We start from the raw sequence: 15,520 nt of genomic DNA on the forward strand, positions 1-15,520 counted from the left end.
TTATGATAATAACACACACACACACACACAACTTCACATGCCACCTGTTGTGCCGCTTGTTAACTGGTGCAGAAAAATAACAGGCTTGTTAACTTGTCTCTTGGGGGGAGATCCATGAGGGCTTGGACAAATATTACGCTACACACACACACACTTGAAAATCACTTAATGTGCTGTACACACGCACACACACACAAACACACACACTTTCTCCCTGTCTTTGCTCCATCACTCTCATCTCTCCCCTCTTTGCTCTGCTGTCGTCTCTTTGTTCTCCTCCATACTGTCCTTCATCCTTTCCTCTCCTCTCCTCTCCTCTTCTCTCCCTCCATCTATTACTCATGTTAAAGTTATACTTCAGTAGTGATACACAAGGCCTCGAAAGAGCGAGGGAGTGAGAGGGAGAAGGTGAGGGAGGGAGTCGGTCTAAATCTGTCTTGTACGATCTAAATCCCCTTAGTCTCTCGCTGAGCCCTGCGAGGACGAGGGGCTTAAGCAGGCCAGACTGAGGCTCTGTGTGTGTGTGTGTGTGTGTGCGTGTGTGTGTGTGTGTGTGTGTGTGTGTGTGTGTGTGTGTGTGTGTGTGTGTGTGTGTGTGTGTGTGTGTGTGTGTTTGACAGAAAGTGAAAGAAATATGCAAATGCCAACTTTTACTTGTAATTGTTTGAAAGCTAAATGAATGGTGCTAGAAACGGGTTCCACTCGGTGTGTACGTGGAACCACATAAGCACGTACAGTATGTGTGTGTGTCTGTGTACACAAGTTAAGCTGACGAGAGCCTCCCCTGGCAAGCACACACACATTTTTCATTTCTTCATTTTCTGCAGGCAGCTATAAAATAAATACACACATCCATTTCAAACAAACACAGACAATAAAAAGTTCAACTTGAGACCATGTAAGTACAGACTGAGGAGTCCCCGCTGCACCTGCAGACACACACACCCACACACACTTGCTGTGGAGAGATTTTTATTTGTCTCTGTCCGTCTCTTCAGTTACTTGCATGTTTTTCAAGCTTATACAATAGCTTTTGACATCACACTGGTTTACCAACAGCAACAGTATAAGAATGTCCATAAGAAAATATTTTTACTTTGAAAAAAAAAAAGAGGTACAGATAATATTTCAAAACAAAAGCATTGGTGCACCTTTGTTCTTCTTAGAGCCAAAGTTCACTTTTCAACCTGTGTCCCAGGGTCTCATTTTTCCAGTGTGAGTATTTCAGTGATGCCTGAGGCTCCATGAAGTTCACTGTGAACTCTCTGTGTAACGTTATACTGTGACAGACTGTGGTAATTCAAATCCACTTCCAAATTGTACTTTATGGACTTTGTTTGCCTTGGCTGAAGCTGCAGACGCAAAATTTCAGATCAGTGCTCTCTTTGGTTACGATGCAAATTTGCATGATCGGACAAATAATTTTAATATGTCTTTGTATATTTCCCGAATTGTAGACGGCATGCTCAAATAGACTACACGCAGTATTTCTTTGATGATAGCTGATTTTGCATTTTAAAACCATTGAAGTGGAAGACTTGTTTAGAACTGCATCGACTGCTATAGGAGGACAAGTCCAAAGTCCAAAACACCTCAGCCTAATGTGGGGCTCGATATATTGTGAAAACTTATGAATGTATGACATCACATTATGTATGCAAACCCCCAGTCTGAGTGATCAGGTGTCAAATTCATCTTTGATGTTCCAACAGAGGGTCAGAACAAGTCAAGGACATTAATATACCTCCTCTCAAAAGCAGTTGCGCCCAACGTGGGGCTCGAACCCACGACCCTGAGATTAAGAGTCTCATGCTCTACCGACTGAGCTAGCCGGGCTATATTAATCCTATAGAGGCGTGGCCAAAGACATGTCTTAACATGCTCGTAACTCATATTGGCATCGAAGAGTAATGTTTCTGGTTTAGGACGAGTGGGTGTTATGTGTTTAAGTGTATTTCAGGCACTGGATTTTGTGTCAACACATGTAGAACTATGTTAGAAGAGCAGGCCACTCTGCTGTGAACTGTCCATGACATTTGGAAAGATGGTTTCAAATGGAGCCAGAGACCAAAGGTCAACCAACGTACCCAAGATTAGAAGCTTTAACAATTGGGCTAGCTATACAACCAACGCATCAAATTTTAGCCTCCCACATTCCCCTTCATTTCATCTTTTGATCCGTTCTTTGTATTTTCCTCCTTATCCTCTCTTTTCGAAACACATTTTTGGCATTGATTTTTGTTGATGAATGTCCGAAGGAATCTGGAGTAAATAACACATAAAGCATTGGACAAATGTGTGTGCTCCTCCAAAATTTTGTTGGAGAAAGAAAGATAGAAATAAAGGACAGAGAGACAGAAATAAATAAAGAAAATAGAGTTTAGTTGAAGAGGATAAGCTGTGTTGACAGTGTGTCTGATCTCTGATCTCTATAAAACGGCCTTACTACATCTAAATCTCTCAACCCTCCTGCAAACACGCTGTCTTTTCTTTGTCTCCTCCTCTCTTCCTCCGCATCTTAGAGCTCTTTTTCTGAATAATCCCTAAAGTTTCTCCCTTCTCCCTCTCTTTATCTCTCTTGTCTCTCATACACAGTACTTTCTATGATTAAGATTCTGTCTTATACCTAACACTCCACTCCTTTGTCTCTCGTCCTCCCTTTCTTTAATGAGATATTTTTCATGTTGATTTTAAGTCTATCTCTCCTCAGCAGACACAGTATTTCATTTATTTTCTTCTCTCTCTCTCTCACTTTCTCGACTCTTGAGCTTCTTAACATGCCTTTGTATCCGTGACTAATTCTCTCTCCTGTTCTATTCCTCTCTACAAAATGTTCTTATTTCCATATATTTCCTTAAACTCCCCTTTTCTCATTGTTCCTTGTCTAGTTTGCTAGTTTCTTTTGTATGTTAGTTTTTTATTCATGGTTTTGTCCCCTGTACTGATGTTTTGTATATAATTTCTGCAGCAGATTTTTTACATTGTGCATTGTGCCATTTTCTTATTGTTATGAATGCATCTGACTAAATCAAAATCCTCCTACGTTTCTTCGTTTACAAAGTATAGCTGCAGAAGATATCCAAACCCAGTTTTGACAATGCTACTTCCAATTTAAAAGTCATGCGCCCAACGTGGGGCTCGAACCCACGACCCTGAGATTAAGAGTCTCATGCTCTACCGACTGAGCTAGCCGGGCTACATGCTAGTACCTCAGAGGGGCCCAAATTCTAAAAATGACTTACAACCACACGCTTGTTAAGCCTATTGAGGAATAATAGCAATGGGCATTAAGAGAAATGGTAAAATTTTAGGATGAATTTGAATAAACTGTGTGACCCCTTGTCGATCCGTTAGCCAGCAAGCTAACGATCTTACTAACTGGCACTTAGAAAGCAGTTAGCAGACTCGTTAGCTTGAAAAGCTTTATTTTCCTCTTTGTTGAATGAAATGATGGACGGTCCTGAGAACAAAATGCCAGGGAGGGTGAAGGCGAGGGGAGGAGAAGGAGGGAAAGAGCAAGAGAAGAACAAAGAGAAATGACAGAAGAAGAAATTAACGCCTCATCCTCCTCCTTCTCTCTGTCCTATTCTAATTCTCCCGTCCTGCCTTTCTTTACATCTTCCCCTTTTCTCTAATTGTCAGGAACGCTGACCTCAGCTCGCTTGTTTCCATGCCAACTATCTCACTTAATCTAATCATCACACCATTATTTCTTCTCCTGCTCCCTCATTGTTCACCTCTCATTCTTCTCCCTATCCCCCCCCTCCATCTATCCTTACTGTGGCTCCGCTGTAACCCGCTGACAACGTAGAGAATGAGAAACAAATGAGGAAGGGGGGGAAAACTGCTGAGTCATGCCTAGCAGAAAATTATTTCATCGTTACAAGGCTCCGGGGGATATTAGATGAGTATATTGTTTCGTCTTTCCCTCCAGCGGTGAAAGAGGAACCTTTGTTGATATCTGTGGAATTATCAATAATGAAAAGTTGCTGAGTCACGGCTGGACAAGAACTATTTCATCACGAGCCAAAAATTTGATTTGCTTTCTTTTCCAGTTTCTCCGACAACAGCAGAAAGTTGTTGATAAGTGGGAAATTACAAATGACAATGAAAAGTGTCAGAGCTGAGCGCTGAGGGGGGATGTTTCGTTTTGAGACGTCTCTGTGGAGCAATAAATTAGATTAGAGCCACATTTTTTCTCTTTTGCCAGTAACTGGAGAGGTCATGAGAATAATAAACAAGTATTGAGGAACCCTAAAGTTTTGGGGGGGAGGACAGGGGGACAGGGGGACAAAACCACCCCCCAATAAAACCCCTAAATAAGCAATGAGAAACATGACAAAAATAGATTATTTTCAAGTGCATTTAATCTATAAAATACATCGTTTGCAAATGTCTTACCAAAGCAGCCTCAGATTTTCCCAACTAATATGGGGCAGCAGTGTTTCCAAACCCCTACATGGTAGGTGCTCGAAACTATGGCAGTAAGTAGAACACAAACCTCCGCCAAGGCCCAATCGTCCCCTTAAATTCAATCAAGCTGCACCAATTTGCACACACTCATAGATATCATCCAACAAATAGACAGGGGTGAAAACATAACCTCCTTGGTGATGGTAACTAAAACATAGAAGTGCGCAAAAGTGTAGCCAAAGTCTGGCCATATTTTATGTAAACCTGCTTTTTGGATCTGTGACGAACAGCTAGTTTACTGTTCCCTGTCTATTTTGTGAGTTTTGTCTTTCGGTGAGGTCGGTTAAGAGTGCTGTGGGTTTGGTAAAAATAATATCGAACCATGAATGTGGGAAATACCACTAGAGTCAAAGTCTTTAGAAGTGTCCATATAACAGCCAGGCCTCACACAGGTGGGGATGAATGGCTGCAGCCACACATACACCACCTGTAAATGTTAACCACATGTGTCTGCTGCAGGAGGGGCAGTAGCATACTTTCACCTCCCCCCCCCTCTTCTCTCACTTGTTCCATTTCATGAATTATTACAGTCCCTCCCTCCTCTCTTTGCTTCCACACCCTCTTCAACACAAAATTCTCTCTCTCACACTTTCTCATGGTTTTAGCCTCCGTCTCTTCACAACACTGTTGCAGAAAATAAAAAACAAGTATCAAAGTGAGGAGGAGGCAGACGGTGAGAAAGACATGAGGAGCAGCGTGAGGAGAGCTGAGGTCACCTTGATCTACAGCATCCTGCCGACACTTCAGTTGCGGGGCCGAAGGTCAACACGCAGGAAACACTTTGAGGGTCACACACCTATTCTGTAACACACATGTTTTTATATTTATCTAGTATAAATGCTGCAAATGTAGAGATTTCCTTTGGGAGGATCCATCGTTTTTTCTGTCTCTTCTAAATAAATGTGGATATCTGTCATGTTACAGAACACACTGCAACAACACAATACTGTACTGATAAAATAACTCACTAGATGGGTCAAAGTAATTACATCTGCCAAGGTATTAATGTTTCATCAGCGTTTATTTGTTTGTTAGCAGGATAACGCAAAAACTACTGGATGTATTTCCGTGATGATTTCCTTATTTGATGAAAGTATGGGTCAGGGAAGAACCCATTAAAGTTTGGTGCAGATCCAGAGCAAGAAGCTGATCTAGGATTGTTTTTCTTATTTTTTATCATTATGAGATAGGGTGTTTTGCAACTTTTTGGGGGGAATTTCTAAGGAAATAATTCTGCACCATAACTCACCGTCATGTTCTGAAGGCAAATTAAGAACAGACCTGAGACGTCAGCAGCTTCTGGGCTCTCGCGCAGGAGACCATCAATTCAAAAAAACACTCAGTGTGAACTTGGATTGACTGACGAGTGATGGCCGTTGAAGAAACAATCACAGAGAAACTTTAAAAAACAGCAGTGTTGATTGTGCATGAAATGGATACAAGAGAAACACATTTATGATACTTGAAAAGCCCAAGTAGGTTGCTAACTCATACATAATTAATCTAAAATGATTTCTTTGTGTTTACAGTTGACGTATTTGGTCCTATGGCAACTAGAGTACATGCAACAATATTCACTTTCAATTTCATATCACAACGCTGTCTGGGTCCGTCTGCCAGGCATGTTATCAGTGAGTCAGAGTGTGTGTGTGTCACACTGAATGAGCCAGCTAAAAATACTACACCAGCTTCAGCTCACTGTAAGATTAGACTGAACACACACACACTCACAGAGGGGAATATCGAGGAAGTCCCCGCTGTGATCCATCGTTGAGGGACAGAAAATTATGACACCACAGAGAGAGAGGAGAGAGGGACCAAGACGAGAGCCGAACCACTCGCACCCTTGCAATTGCACACACTCACGACACACACACCGACACATACACACAGCGCAGCAGACAGTGGAGTCTCTGTGTTGTCAGTAACCACCTCCGAGACCCTGAAGTGTCATAAATGACTTCAAACAGGATGAACAGGGTGACGACGGGATGAGGGAGGAAGAGAGAGCGGAGTGATGCATGTTATAATGACTTCATTTGACACAACACTCACTGCTTCACTCTTAAACCCCAGTTCAAACACTCTCTGGCTGCTCACACACAGATTTAGCTCTTTCTTGCACGAGCCACATTTATCTGAGTCCTCGTGAGCTTTTTCCACCCATTAAGTGGATTTTTGGCAAAAAATTGCGCACTGGAAATCTCGTGCAACAACAGAGGTGCTAGATGTTATCTAATTCAGCAGCTCTGAGGATGAAAACTCAATTATGGTCACTGAACAGCACTTCAATTTCAGAGTTTAAATCAAGACAATAAAAAAGTTCTGCAGTCACTCTCTAATTTGTATTTATTGTGTGTCATAATCATGTCAGCGTGTTTGGCAATTTTTGTTCCCATGCATGTACAGGAGGTGGAAAACAAACTGAGTGTAGCCCCAGTTTTAACAAGTTAAGGCCAAGTGGAAAGCAAATTCTAAATTTGCCAAGGTAACAGTTTAAGCTACTATAAGTGCATGTTAAAGTTGTGTACATGTAATATGTGCGATGGATGGAAGGATGATAAGATGAAATATAAAAGGCAGGCAGAGGCACAGAGGAGAAAACAGTGAGGAAGAAACTCCACCAAAATCCCAGAAGGCTCATCCACCAAGGGGTTGGTTAGTTTACTAGAGCCACGAGAACCTTTACTGTGTGTGTGTGTGTGTGTGTGTGTGTGTGTGTGTGTGTGTGTGTGTGTGTGTGTGTGTGTGTGTGTGTGTGTGTGTGTGTGTGTGTGTGTGTGTGTGTGTGTGTGTGTGTGTGTGTGTGAATAGACCTCTGTGTGGAACCACAGAGACATTTGGCCATGTTTATATCCTTGTTTTTGGCCTGGGTCAGTGTGCACATATCAGGGTGTGCACACATATTTGTGTAAGTGTATGCATACCAGCAAAGTGGCGTGCACGGTCCTGTGTATTTATGTGTTTGAGTATACAGTACGGGGACAGAAAATCTATATGATGTGAACATGTATACAAATCCATATGAACAAATACATATGGGAGAGTTATCACCAAAGATTTGTAGAACATTTTAACTGTGTGTGTGTGTGTGTTGAGAGAATTTGATATCATTTCGACAAGCAATCTGTACATTCATAAGTTCAAGCATGATTCCTCCCAAGAAAGTGCTGCAGCTAAAAATCCTTGCCCTCCATTGTCTAAAGTGCGGCAGTACTTGAGACAGACACCCACCAATCACATCAGTAACACTGCTCTGCACAAGCACTTGAAGTGAAAGCACCAGAGCGCTTTGTAAAGACGGCAAAAACACAGCAAAGCACTAAAACATCTGTTTAAGTTTTTACGTGTTAAATGTGTATCCATTAGTAGAAGTAACTGGTTCATTCTAAATGTTTGTTCCTCAGCAGTAATTATCTGCTGTTTTCTAAAAAACCTTGCCTATGATACGAGTGTGTGGGAGGACCATGCCTCACCTAACACTGTTTTTCAGCTGCTTTATATTTTTAATTTGTGGCCATTAATGCTGAGAAAATGGCTTGAACTGTTGTTAGAGTCTGGAAATCATGTGAGAGGTTGTTTCAATGAAGAAAACCAGTAACACCACAGTCCCAAGCATATGGACAATTTCCAACAGGCCTGTTTAGAACAGGTGCTGCACTTTCTCATCGTCCACTTGGATGTCAGCGTGTGTGTGTGTGTACTAATCACAGCACAGTAATCATACCTGCTGTTTGAGCTGCTGAACCAGACTGTCCTTCTCCCTCTTGAGAGAGGCCACCTCCTCCTGGGTTTTCTTCTTCTTGGACGAGGAGAGCTCCAGCAGGGCGATGTTGGCGTCTTTCTCACTTATTGCTGCCAGCAGCGCCTCTTGCCTGCAAAAAGAAAAATCACACATTCGAATTAACACATTTTAATTTAGCACTGCTTTCAGACATGTACTAATTTGATTTGATTAAATTTGATGTACAAAAAAATCTGATGAAGGCTTTTTCAGCTTTTTCTTGCTCACTCAGAGACACATTGTAGCGTTTGTTCCCCAAAAACATATTCATCCACATCTATCTAGACAGTTTTGGATTTATTGTCCTATGTTTTGAGATTTTCTGCTTCCTCTGTGACACTCTTCCTGCCACCTCCCTCGTAATGAGGTGGAGACAGAAAGATCCCAGAGAAGGACATCTAAGAGGAAACCAAAACTATCTGCATGGCTGGATACCAATTTGGGTGTACTTTAATGTTATGGTGAACCCATGGCGTGTCAACAAATGTAGGAAAAGTCCTCTTAATTGGAGCACAGCATTGTGATTTAGAAGGATAAAATTGGTGTATTTTTGCAGAAATATGAGGATTGCTGGTGGTCAAGTATGACGCACACCATGTAATCAAGACGTCCCCAGTTCATTTATGGTGGGGATCTTATGTCATATGTATAATCTTTCTCTTCCTTGGTTTCCCTCCACACCATCTATCCCACCATAGAAAAAAAAAAAAAACACATCAGTAAAAAAAAATCCAAAACATTTGCATGTAGTGCAGCTTTTACTTTGTCCTCTCTGCAGGGAGAATAACAAACTTTCCATTAATGTACAGACAGAGACTCTGAAGTCTGGTCTTATTTATGAAATGACCAGACTGCATATCTGTAAGTCTTGGGGCTGAATAGAATATACACTATCTATCTATATGAGTACACACTCTTATGTATAGACGTCTCTGGCTCATTCTTTCCATACTCCTCTCCTGCTTGTCTCTCTCTATCTCGTCCCCCTGTCATAATGGTCGGGCTGACAGATAGATAGCATTCCATGTGGTCAGGGAGCAACAAGCCGCATCCCATCCGCCACAGATCTGGCTGAGCCGCCGCTGAGACACCCCAGGCTCTGATTTCTCAAAATTCTATCCGTTCTCCAGAGAGAGAATCTAAATCACAGCGGTTTTCCCCACAATCCCACAGGGATTAACTGGCCACACACACTCACACACACACACTCACAAAAACAACGATGCAAACATATCACATATGAGTCAACAAATATATAACATCTCTGTCTGTTGCTCTGAATGTTTGCAATTCGGTAAAATATGGAGGGTGACTTTCAAAAACAGGATTCAGCTCTTAGATTATATTGTTTCAGTCAATAGGAAAAGAAAGTAATAGTGAAGAAATTAAGTATATTCCAGCAAAGCATATTCCTCATCAACTTCTCTCTTGCACCATGTGACTGTAGTTACAGACACACATGTAGACAAATGTATGGCACAGACGCACTCACAAATCCATACGTGACGCAGACAGAGCCATCTGTCATTTACATTTTTGACATGCCGTTTGTTGTTCACCTTCCGTCTTTACTCAGGACAAAATTACACTGTCTCTCTCACATATAACTACACACACGCACATACACAGATACATTGGTGCAGAGAGGAATGCAGAGATGAGAGCATCTGAATGAAGATTACATGTTTGGTGAAGTGAAGACTCACAGATTCTTTGCCGAGGCTCACTGACCACACTGTCAGTGTGCACGTGTCCCATCATGCATCTGCACTGCTGCAGTCTTGTCAGAGGCAGCTGAACAACTTCAGACTACATCAATTCCCCGGGGACGTCTGGTCACTGTCAGACTCCTCAAAAGACGTATTTGTGAAATACTTTCCCAGTTTGTGAATATGAGGCATCTTCTTCAAAGATTTATTATCTTGTACCTTTATACTAAAGCGTCCAGTATAACAGACCTTAATATTTCTATCATTTGTCAATAATAAATATTTGAAAATAAAAAATGTTGTACAACACCAAAGAAGGAAATCCAAAGAGAATTCAAGGGTTTATGGTGTTTTGGTTTCAACAAGATTGTGGGACACTGTTAACACTGTCACTGTCTTTCTTTTTCAGACAAACACTGGTGCGGGGACACGCACGGACGCACACACACATGCACACACAAACACACATACAGATAAGCTAATGGAACATTCGTCTTGTTAAAGCTAACAGTGCATCCAGTTTTATACCATATCTGAGAGTTACCTGCCAGCACATGGCGCTAATAAACCCCAGTGATAAAATGATATTTATTCCAGATGCACTCGTCTCATTCGGGGCCTCTCCATGGTGCTCCCTTCATCTCACACACTTAAAACACTCTCTGCTCGGCCTTCTCAGCTTGCAGAGCTAAACACACGCTTACGACAAGTGCTGGTTGTGGCTACTGCTGTTGCTATGTGATCATTAAAAAAAAAACATTCTTAAGTGCAGCACTCTTTAGCTAAATCTTTATTAAAGATAAGGCGACTGTCAGAGGGCACTTTAAAACATAGCATGCTCTCAGCGGTGCTAGCAGTGCATCCTCCCAGTTGAAAATAACAAAAGCAACGAAGCCAGCGCTGTGCGGAGGAAACGCTCCCAGTGGATGCGCTGCCTTAGATCTGCAACTTTGCTTTCAAGTCCTTCCTTTGTGAAGCTATATAGAGAGCAAAGTAGGATAAAGGAAGGTCTGCTAACAGTAAGTGAAGAATAAAAGCTTGTAATCTCTTATCTCTCATACTTACACGTCCCAGCAGCACCTCTGGTCTTATTTGTAGTGGTACTTATGCACTGCATATCCAAGAATGACTTATTTATTTCAGAAGTGTGACACATTTGTCTCAAGATTGTGTGTTTATAAGGTCTGTTTAGGGTCTCTAACCATCGGATGTTAGCTTTGCATGCACTGTATCACAAACTGGACCAAACACCCACCAACACACGCTAACATCTGGCTGTTTTCTTCACAGGGAAAAGGGTACAAACATCTTTCAGTCCCAGATGGAATGACTCGGCAGTTGTCATGGATACTTATCAGCTCCAGCTCTGATTGCCAGTGATGGAAACTTGATGCCCTGTTTTGTGTGTGTGTTTGTAAACCATCAATTATATAAAGATGGAAGACAAGCCAGCTCCTCAGAAGTGAAGCGAAATTGTCCTGATCGCCCCCTGGTGGCTGGCTATGCTATAGGTGGTGTAAAATTGGTGTAAGATGCGATCATAGAGTACTTAGATGGTGGAGCTTGGGGTCCCAAAGTAGGGGGCTACATTGGAAAATGTTGGATCATCGCAACCAGTAACGCAATGCCATCAATCAGCACGCTCGATTGACGAGTCACTGTAAAAGTTCACAGAGAACTTGCACCAGACGGAATATCATTTCAAACAGGTGGTGATGGAGGTGACTAGTAAAACAGCCACACATTTATATAGACTTTTCACAGGTTATTGAAAATTTAACAAGTGTCCCTTTCAACTTCTATTCTCTCCCCACTTCCCCCACACTTTTTTAGTCTCTCTCTAACTCATTCTCCATCAGTATCTCTTGCCCACCCTGCCTTCCTCCTCTTCCTCTTCACCCCCACTCCTCCGTCGTCACTCCTCCTATCTCTCCACCTCCTCTCTCCCTCCGCCTGTAAAGAAGACAAGGAGGAATTCTTTCCGTCGTTCGGCAGTCGTGTGCCATGATGTCATCGCCGTGGTGACAAGGCAGACAGTAAGCAGAAACACGCAACCACGCCAGGCACCTGACCCCAACCCCAACACACACACACTTGGAGGCTCTCGCTCCATCCTAAGACCACTTAAGGCCCCTCGCTTTATCAGAAACACTAAAGCCTGGTCTTAGATCACTCACATATTTCTCACACACACACACACACACACACACACACACACACACACACACACACACACACACACACACACACACACACACACACACACACACACACACACACACACTAAAGCAGCTTCCTGTGCGTTGTCTCTTTCATGCTGTAACACTTTACTGCAATCTACAGTGTGCGTGTGTGTGTGTGTGTAGGTGTGTGTCTTACAGTGATAAGTGTATGTCTCTGTTATGACAGCATGTGTTTCTATGTGTGTCTTTGTGCTTATAAGGATGTACTTATAAGTCAAGTGTGTGTGTGTGCATGTTCGCAGGTTGTCTACGAGTATTCAAGGCTTATTTCTGTGCATTTGTATGTGTAAAATTGAAGTGTGTGTGTGACTGTGTGTGTGTAAAGTAGATTCAGTCCTGTGTGACATTGGCCAGTCTCTGTCTAAGACAAACACAGAGCTATTTTAGAAATAATCCCCCCTCTCTCTGCTCTCTGTTTCCGACTGAACAAAGCAGCCCCTCCATTGTTTTCGGTGACACTGTCTGCTCTGGTTACACAGGGGGCCGCTTGTAGGACGCCAGAGTTTACTCTTTAACCCCTGTAGGACGTGGTGCGTGTCTAGCTCAACCTCATTTTTGCAAGGGGCGGTTTCGCGCCGCACGCTGACCTTCAGAGAAACATTTCCCCAAACGTTTTAAATGCTACATAAACGACGAGGAAGTTGTTTTCCCCCCGAAACCAACTCAACCCATTTCAGACCAATTCTGAGAGAATGATTGAGTTTTGAGGTGAGTGAAATCAGCGGGTTCAGTTAAAAAAATGCAGTTCTGCGATAATTATATTTACTTTAATCATGAGCGATGCGAGCTTTGCTTTGCTTTATACAAAAACAGACAGAACGAGTTGCAGGAATTGTTATTTATCGGTTTCATGCAGTGATTAAAGGAGTCTGGATCTGGACACAATATCACAAGATCTGCCGAGGAAAGTGATCAGAATTTTGGAGCATGGGTGCTGTTGGTAAGCATGGAGAGCATCGTAAAACAACCAGCAACAAATAAGCTGAAATCACCTGAAAACTAGACTCAGTCTTTGTACTGTGAGACACCTTTCTGGACAATTGCTTGAATTTAATCTTTGACCGAAAACATGCTGACTCAAGAAAAGATAATTCAAGATGTAGAGGGATTCTTAAAAGATGACAGGAGAGGGGAGTGAGGGGCGGCCACCTGGATATAAGCTGAGGTCAGATCAACCTTAGCTGTGTCGTCTGGGGGGGGATACATGATATATAAATCTATAAATATATATTTAAAAAAGATGACAACACTGAGGATGTGTCCAGAAGATCACAATAGACAGTATCTTCTGCAAATAAAATTATTTGTTTATACACCATTAAGGGCATTTTCAGTTTTTCCTTAAAAAGTTGAAAAAGAAAAGGATGAAAAGAGAGAGAGAGAGAGAGAGAGTGATAGCCGGGAATATTCTTTTCAAAGTGAATAGGAGAAAAAGGTGATTTTAGAACGAGAAAAGAGCTGAGGAGAGATGAGAAGACTGAGATACAGGAGGGCACAGCTGGCTCTCAGTGGTAGCTAATGCTGCCTGGAGGCACACACACACACGCTAACACAAACACACACACACACACACACACACATGCACAGTAGCTCAAATCTGATTCATCCAGTTCTTTTTTTTCTTTCTCCTGAAACTTTCTCTCTCTCTCACACACACGCACACACACCTCAATGGCTCTGGTGTTCATGACTCTGCATCATCTGCTTGTATGTGTGAAGATAAAATTAAACCATTTCTGATTCCTACCTCTGTTTTCACCACCACCCTCTCTCACGCGCGCGCGCGCGCGCACGCGCACGCGCACACACACACACACACACACACACACACACACACACACACACACACACACACACACACACACACACACACACACTTTAGTTTATGGGTCTCCAGAGTGGGCCCCTGCAGAGTAATATTTTTCTCTCAGCTGACAGCTTCTGTCCTAGGGCAGACAACTAGCCAGCACCGGGCCTCGATCCTACTCTCATCTACACCACGGTGACTCACTCTTTCTCTGCCTTATACACACACACACGAAGCCACACACACACGCACACACACATGTTGAAGGTGTAAACTGCCGCTGATGCCTCACAGCTTCAAATAGTGAGAGAAAGGTACCGAAGTAAGAAACTAAGCGAGAGGAATGAAGCTAGAGGCCTCTCTCTTTAAATTTTAACCATCTTCGAACACACACACAGACACACACACACACACACACACAGGCCTTTATGGCTCTACGAGGGAAAAGAGAGCAATGAATACACAGATCAGAGCAGGTTTTATGAAACATTTGTTCGTGCTGGCCTGCCATATGTGCAGCATCAAAGCAATGATAGCCAATAAAGCCTTGGTTTATAGTAAACCATCTACTGCTGCTCTCCGTCAGGCAAACGCGCCAACACAAAGCTACGTCGGATCCTAACAGCAGTTGTTTGAGAAAATGATTGACACCTTCCGCCGTTGTTATGGGCATTGAAAACGTTAAGATTGCTCTTGAGGGGCTACATGAAACACATGAAAGGGATAATGGTACAATTGAAATACAGGGTAATGATAAAATGAGTATCAATAATTACAGTTAATGGCCTCTTCTGCTTTTATTCATTGCCAAAAGCCAAAATGTGTTGGTGATCTGGAAACTTTACTTGTTTATTATGACGAAGGAGGCCGGGAAACAGTGATTTGCATAGTGTCGGACAGCAGCCAGGTCGTGATTTGGCAGAAGATTTGTTTTATCTTTGACTAAGGCTCCTTAGATTAAAGTAGCCCGTTGTATAATGTATAATAACACAATGAGAACAGCAGGGTTTTTTGGGTGAGACCTTTCTGAAAGCTGACTCTGTGTGTGTGTGTGTGTGTGTGTGTGTGTGTGTGTGTGTGTGTGTGTGTGTGTGTGTGTGTGTGTGTGTGTGTGTGTGTGTGTGTGTGTGTGTTAACCCTATAGTGGAAGTGGGTCAGAGATGCTGGACATAAATGATTTAGTATGGAGAGAGATGAAGGAGAGACCATCAGAGAGAATTGGAAAAAGTGAGAGAGTGAAAAAGAGAGTTAGGGAAATAGGTTAAAGCTGGTGCACAGGATAAGTGTGTGTGTGTGTGTGTGTATGTGTGTGTGTGTGTATGTGTGTGTGTGTGTATGTGTCTGTGTGTGTGTGTGTGTGTGTGTGTGTTTGAGAGGGAGAGAAAAGCTCCCCTCAAGGAGCTGTTGTACATCAGAGAGGCTTAAAGAAAAACAGCAAGAAGGCTTACACTCACACACTCACACACACACACACACACACACACACACACACATTGACAGAAAG

General features: G+C 42.6%; 1 protein-coding gene and 2 non-coding genes across 13 annotated transcripts in view; all 3 read right to left on the reverse strand.

Moving 5' to 3' along the window:
* The window catches only part of LOC117757376 (ELKS/Rab6-interacting/CAST family member 1-like), a 113,038-nt gene that overhangs the window by 21,956 nt on the left and 75,562 nt on the right, over positions 1-15,520 (reverse strand). For all 11 annotated transcript variants that reach the window (XR_004613100.1, XR_004613101.1, XR_004613104.1 and 8 more), the window contains one exon: positions 8,201-8,348. Coding sequence is in view for 6 of the 11 variants with exons in the window: in XM_034578474.1 (XP_034434365.1) it covers positions 8,201-8,348 (148 nt within the window). In the remaining 5 variants the exon portion in view is untranslated. The remainder of the gene's footprint in view (positions 1-8,200; positions 8,349-15,520) is intronic.
* trnak-cuu lies at positions 1,764-1,836 on the reverse strand. The gene has a single exon. It is a non-coding gene; the product is annotated as a tRNA-Lys (tRNA).
* On the reverse strand, positions 3,124-3,196 carry trnak-cuu. Its single transcript has one exon. It is a non-coding gene; the product is annotated as a tRNA-Lys (tRNA).

This window comes from Hippoglossus hippoglossus, chromosome 23 (assembly GCF_009819705.1).
Source record: "Hippoglossus hippoglossus isolate fHipHip1 chromosome 23, fHipHip1.pri, whole genome shotgun sequence".
Taxonomy (NCBI): domain Eukaryota; kingdom Metazoa; phylum Chordata; class Actinopteri; order Pleuronectiformes; family Pleuronectidae; genus Hippoglossus; species Hippoglossus hippoglossus.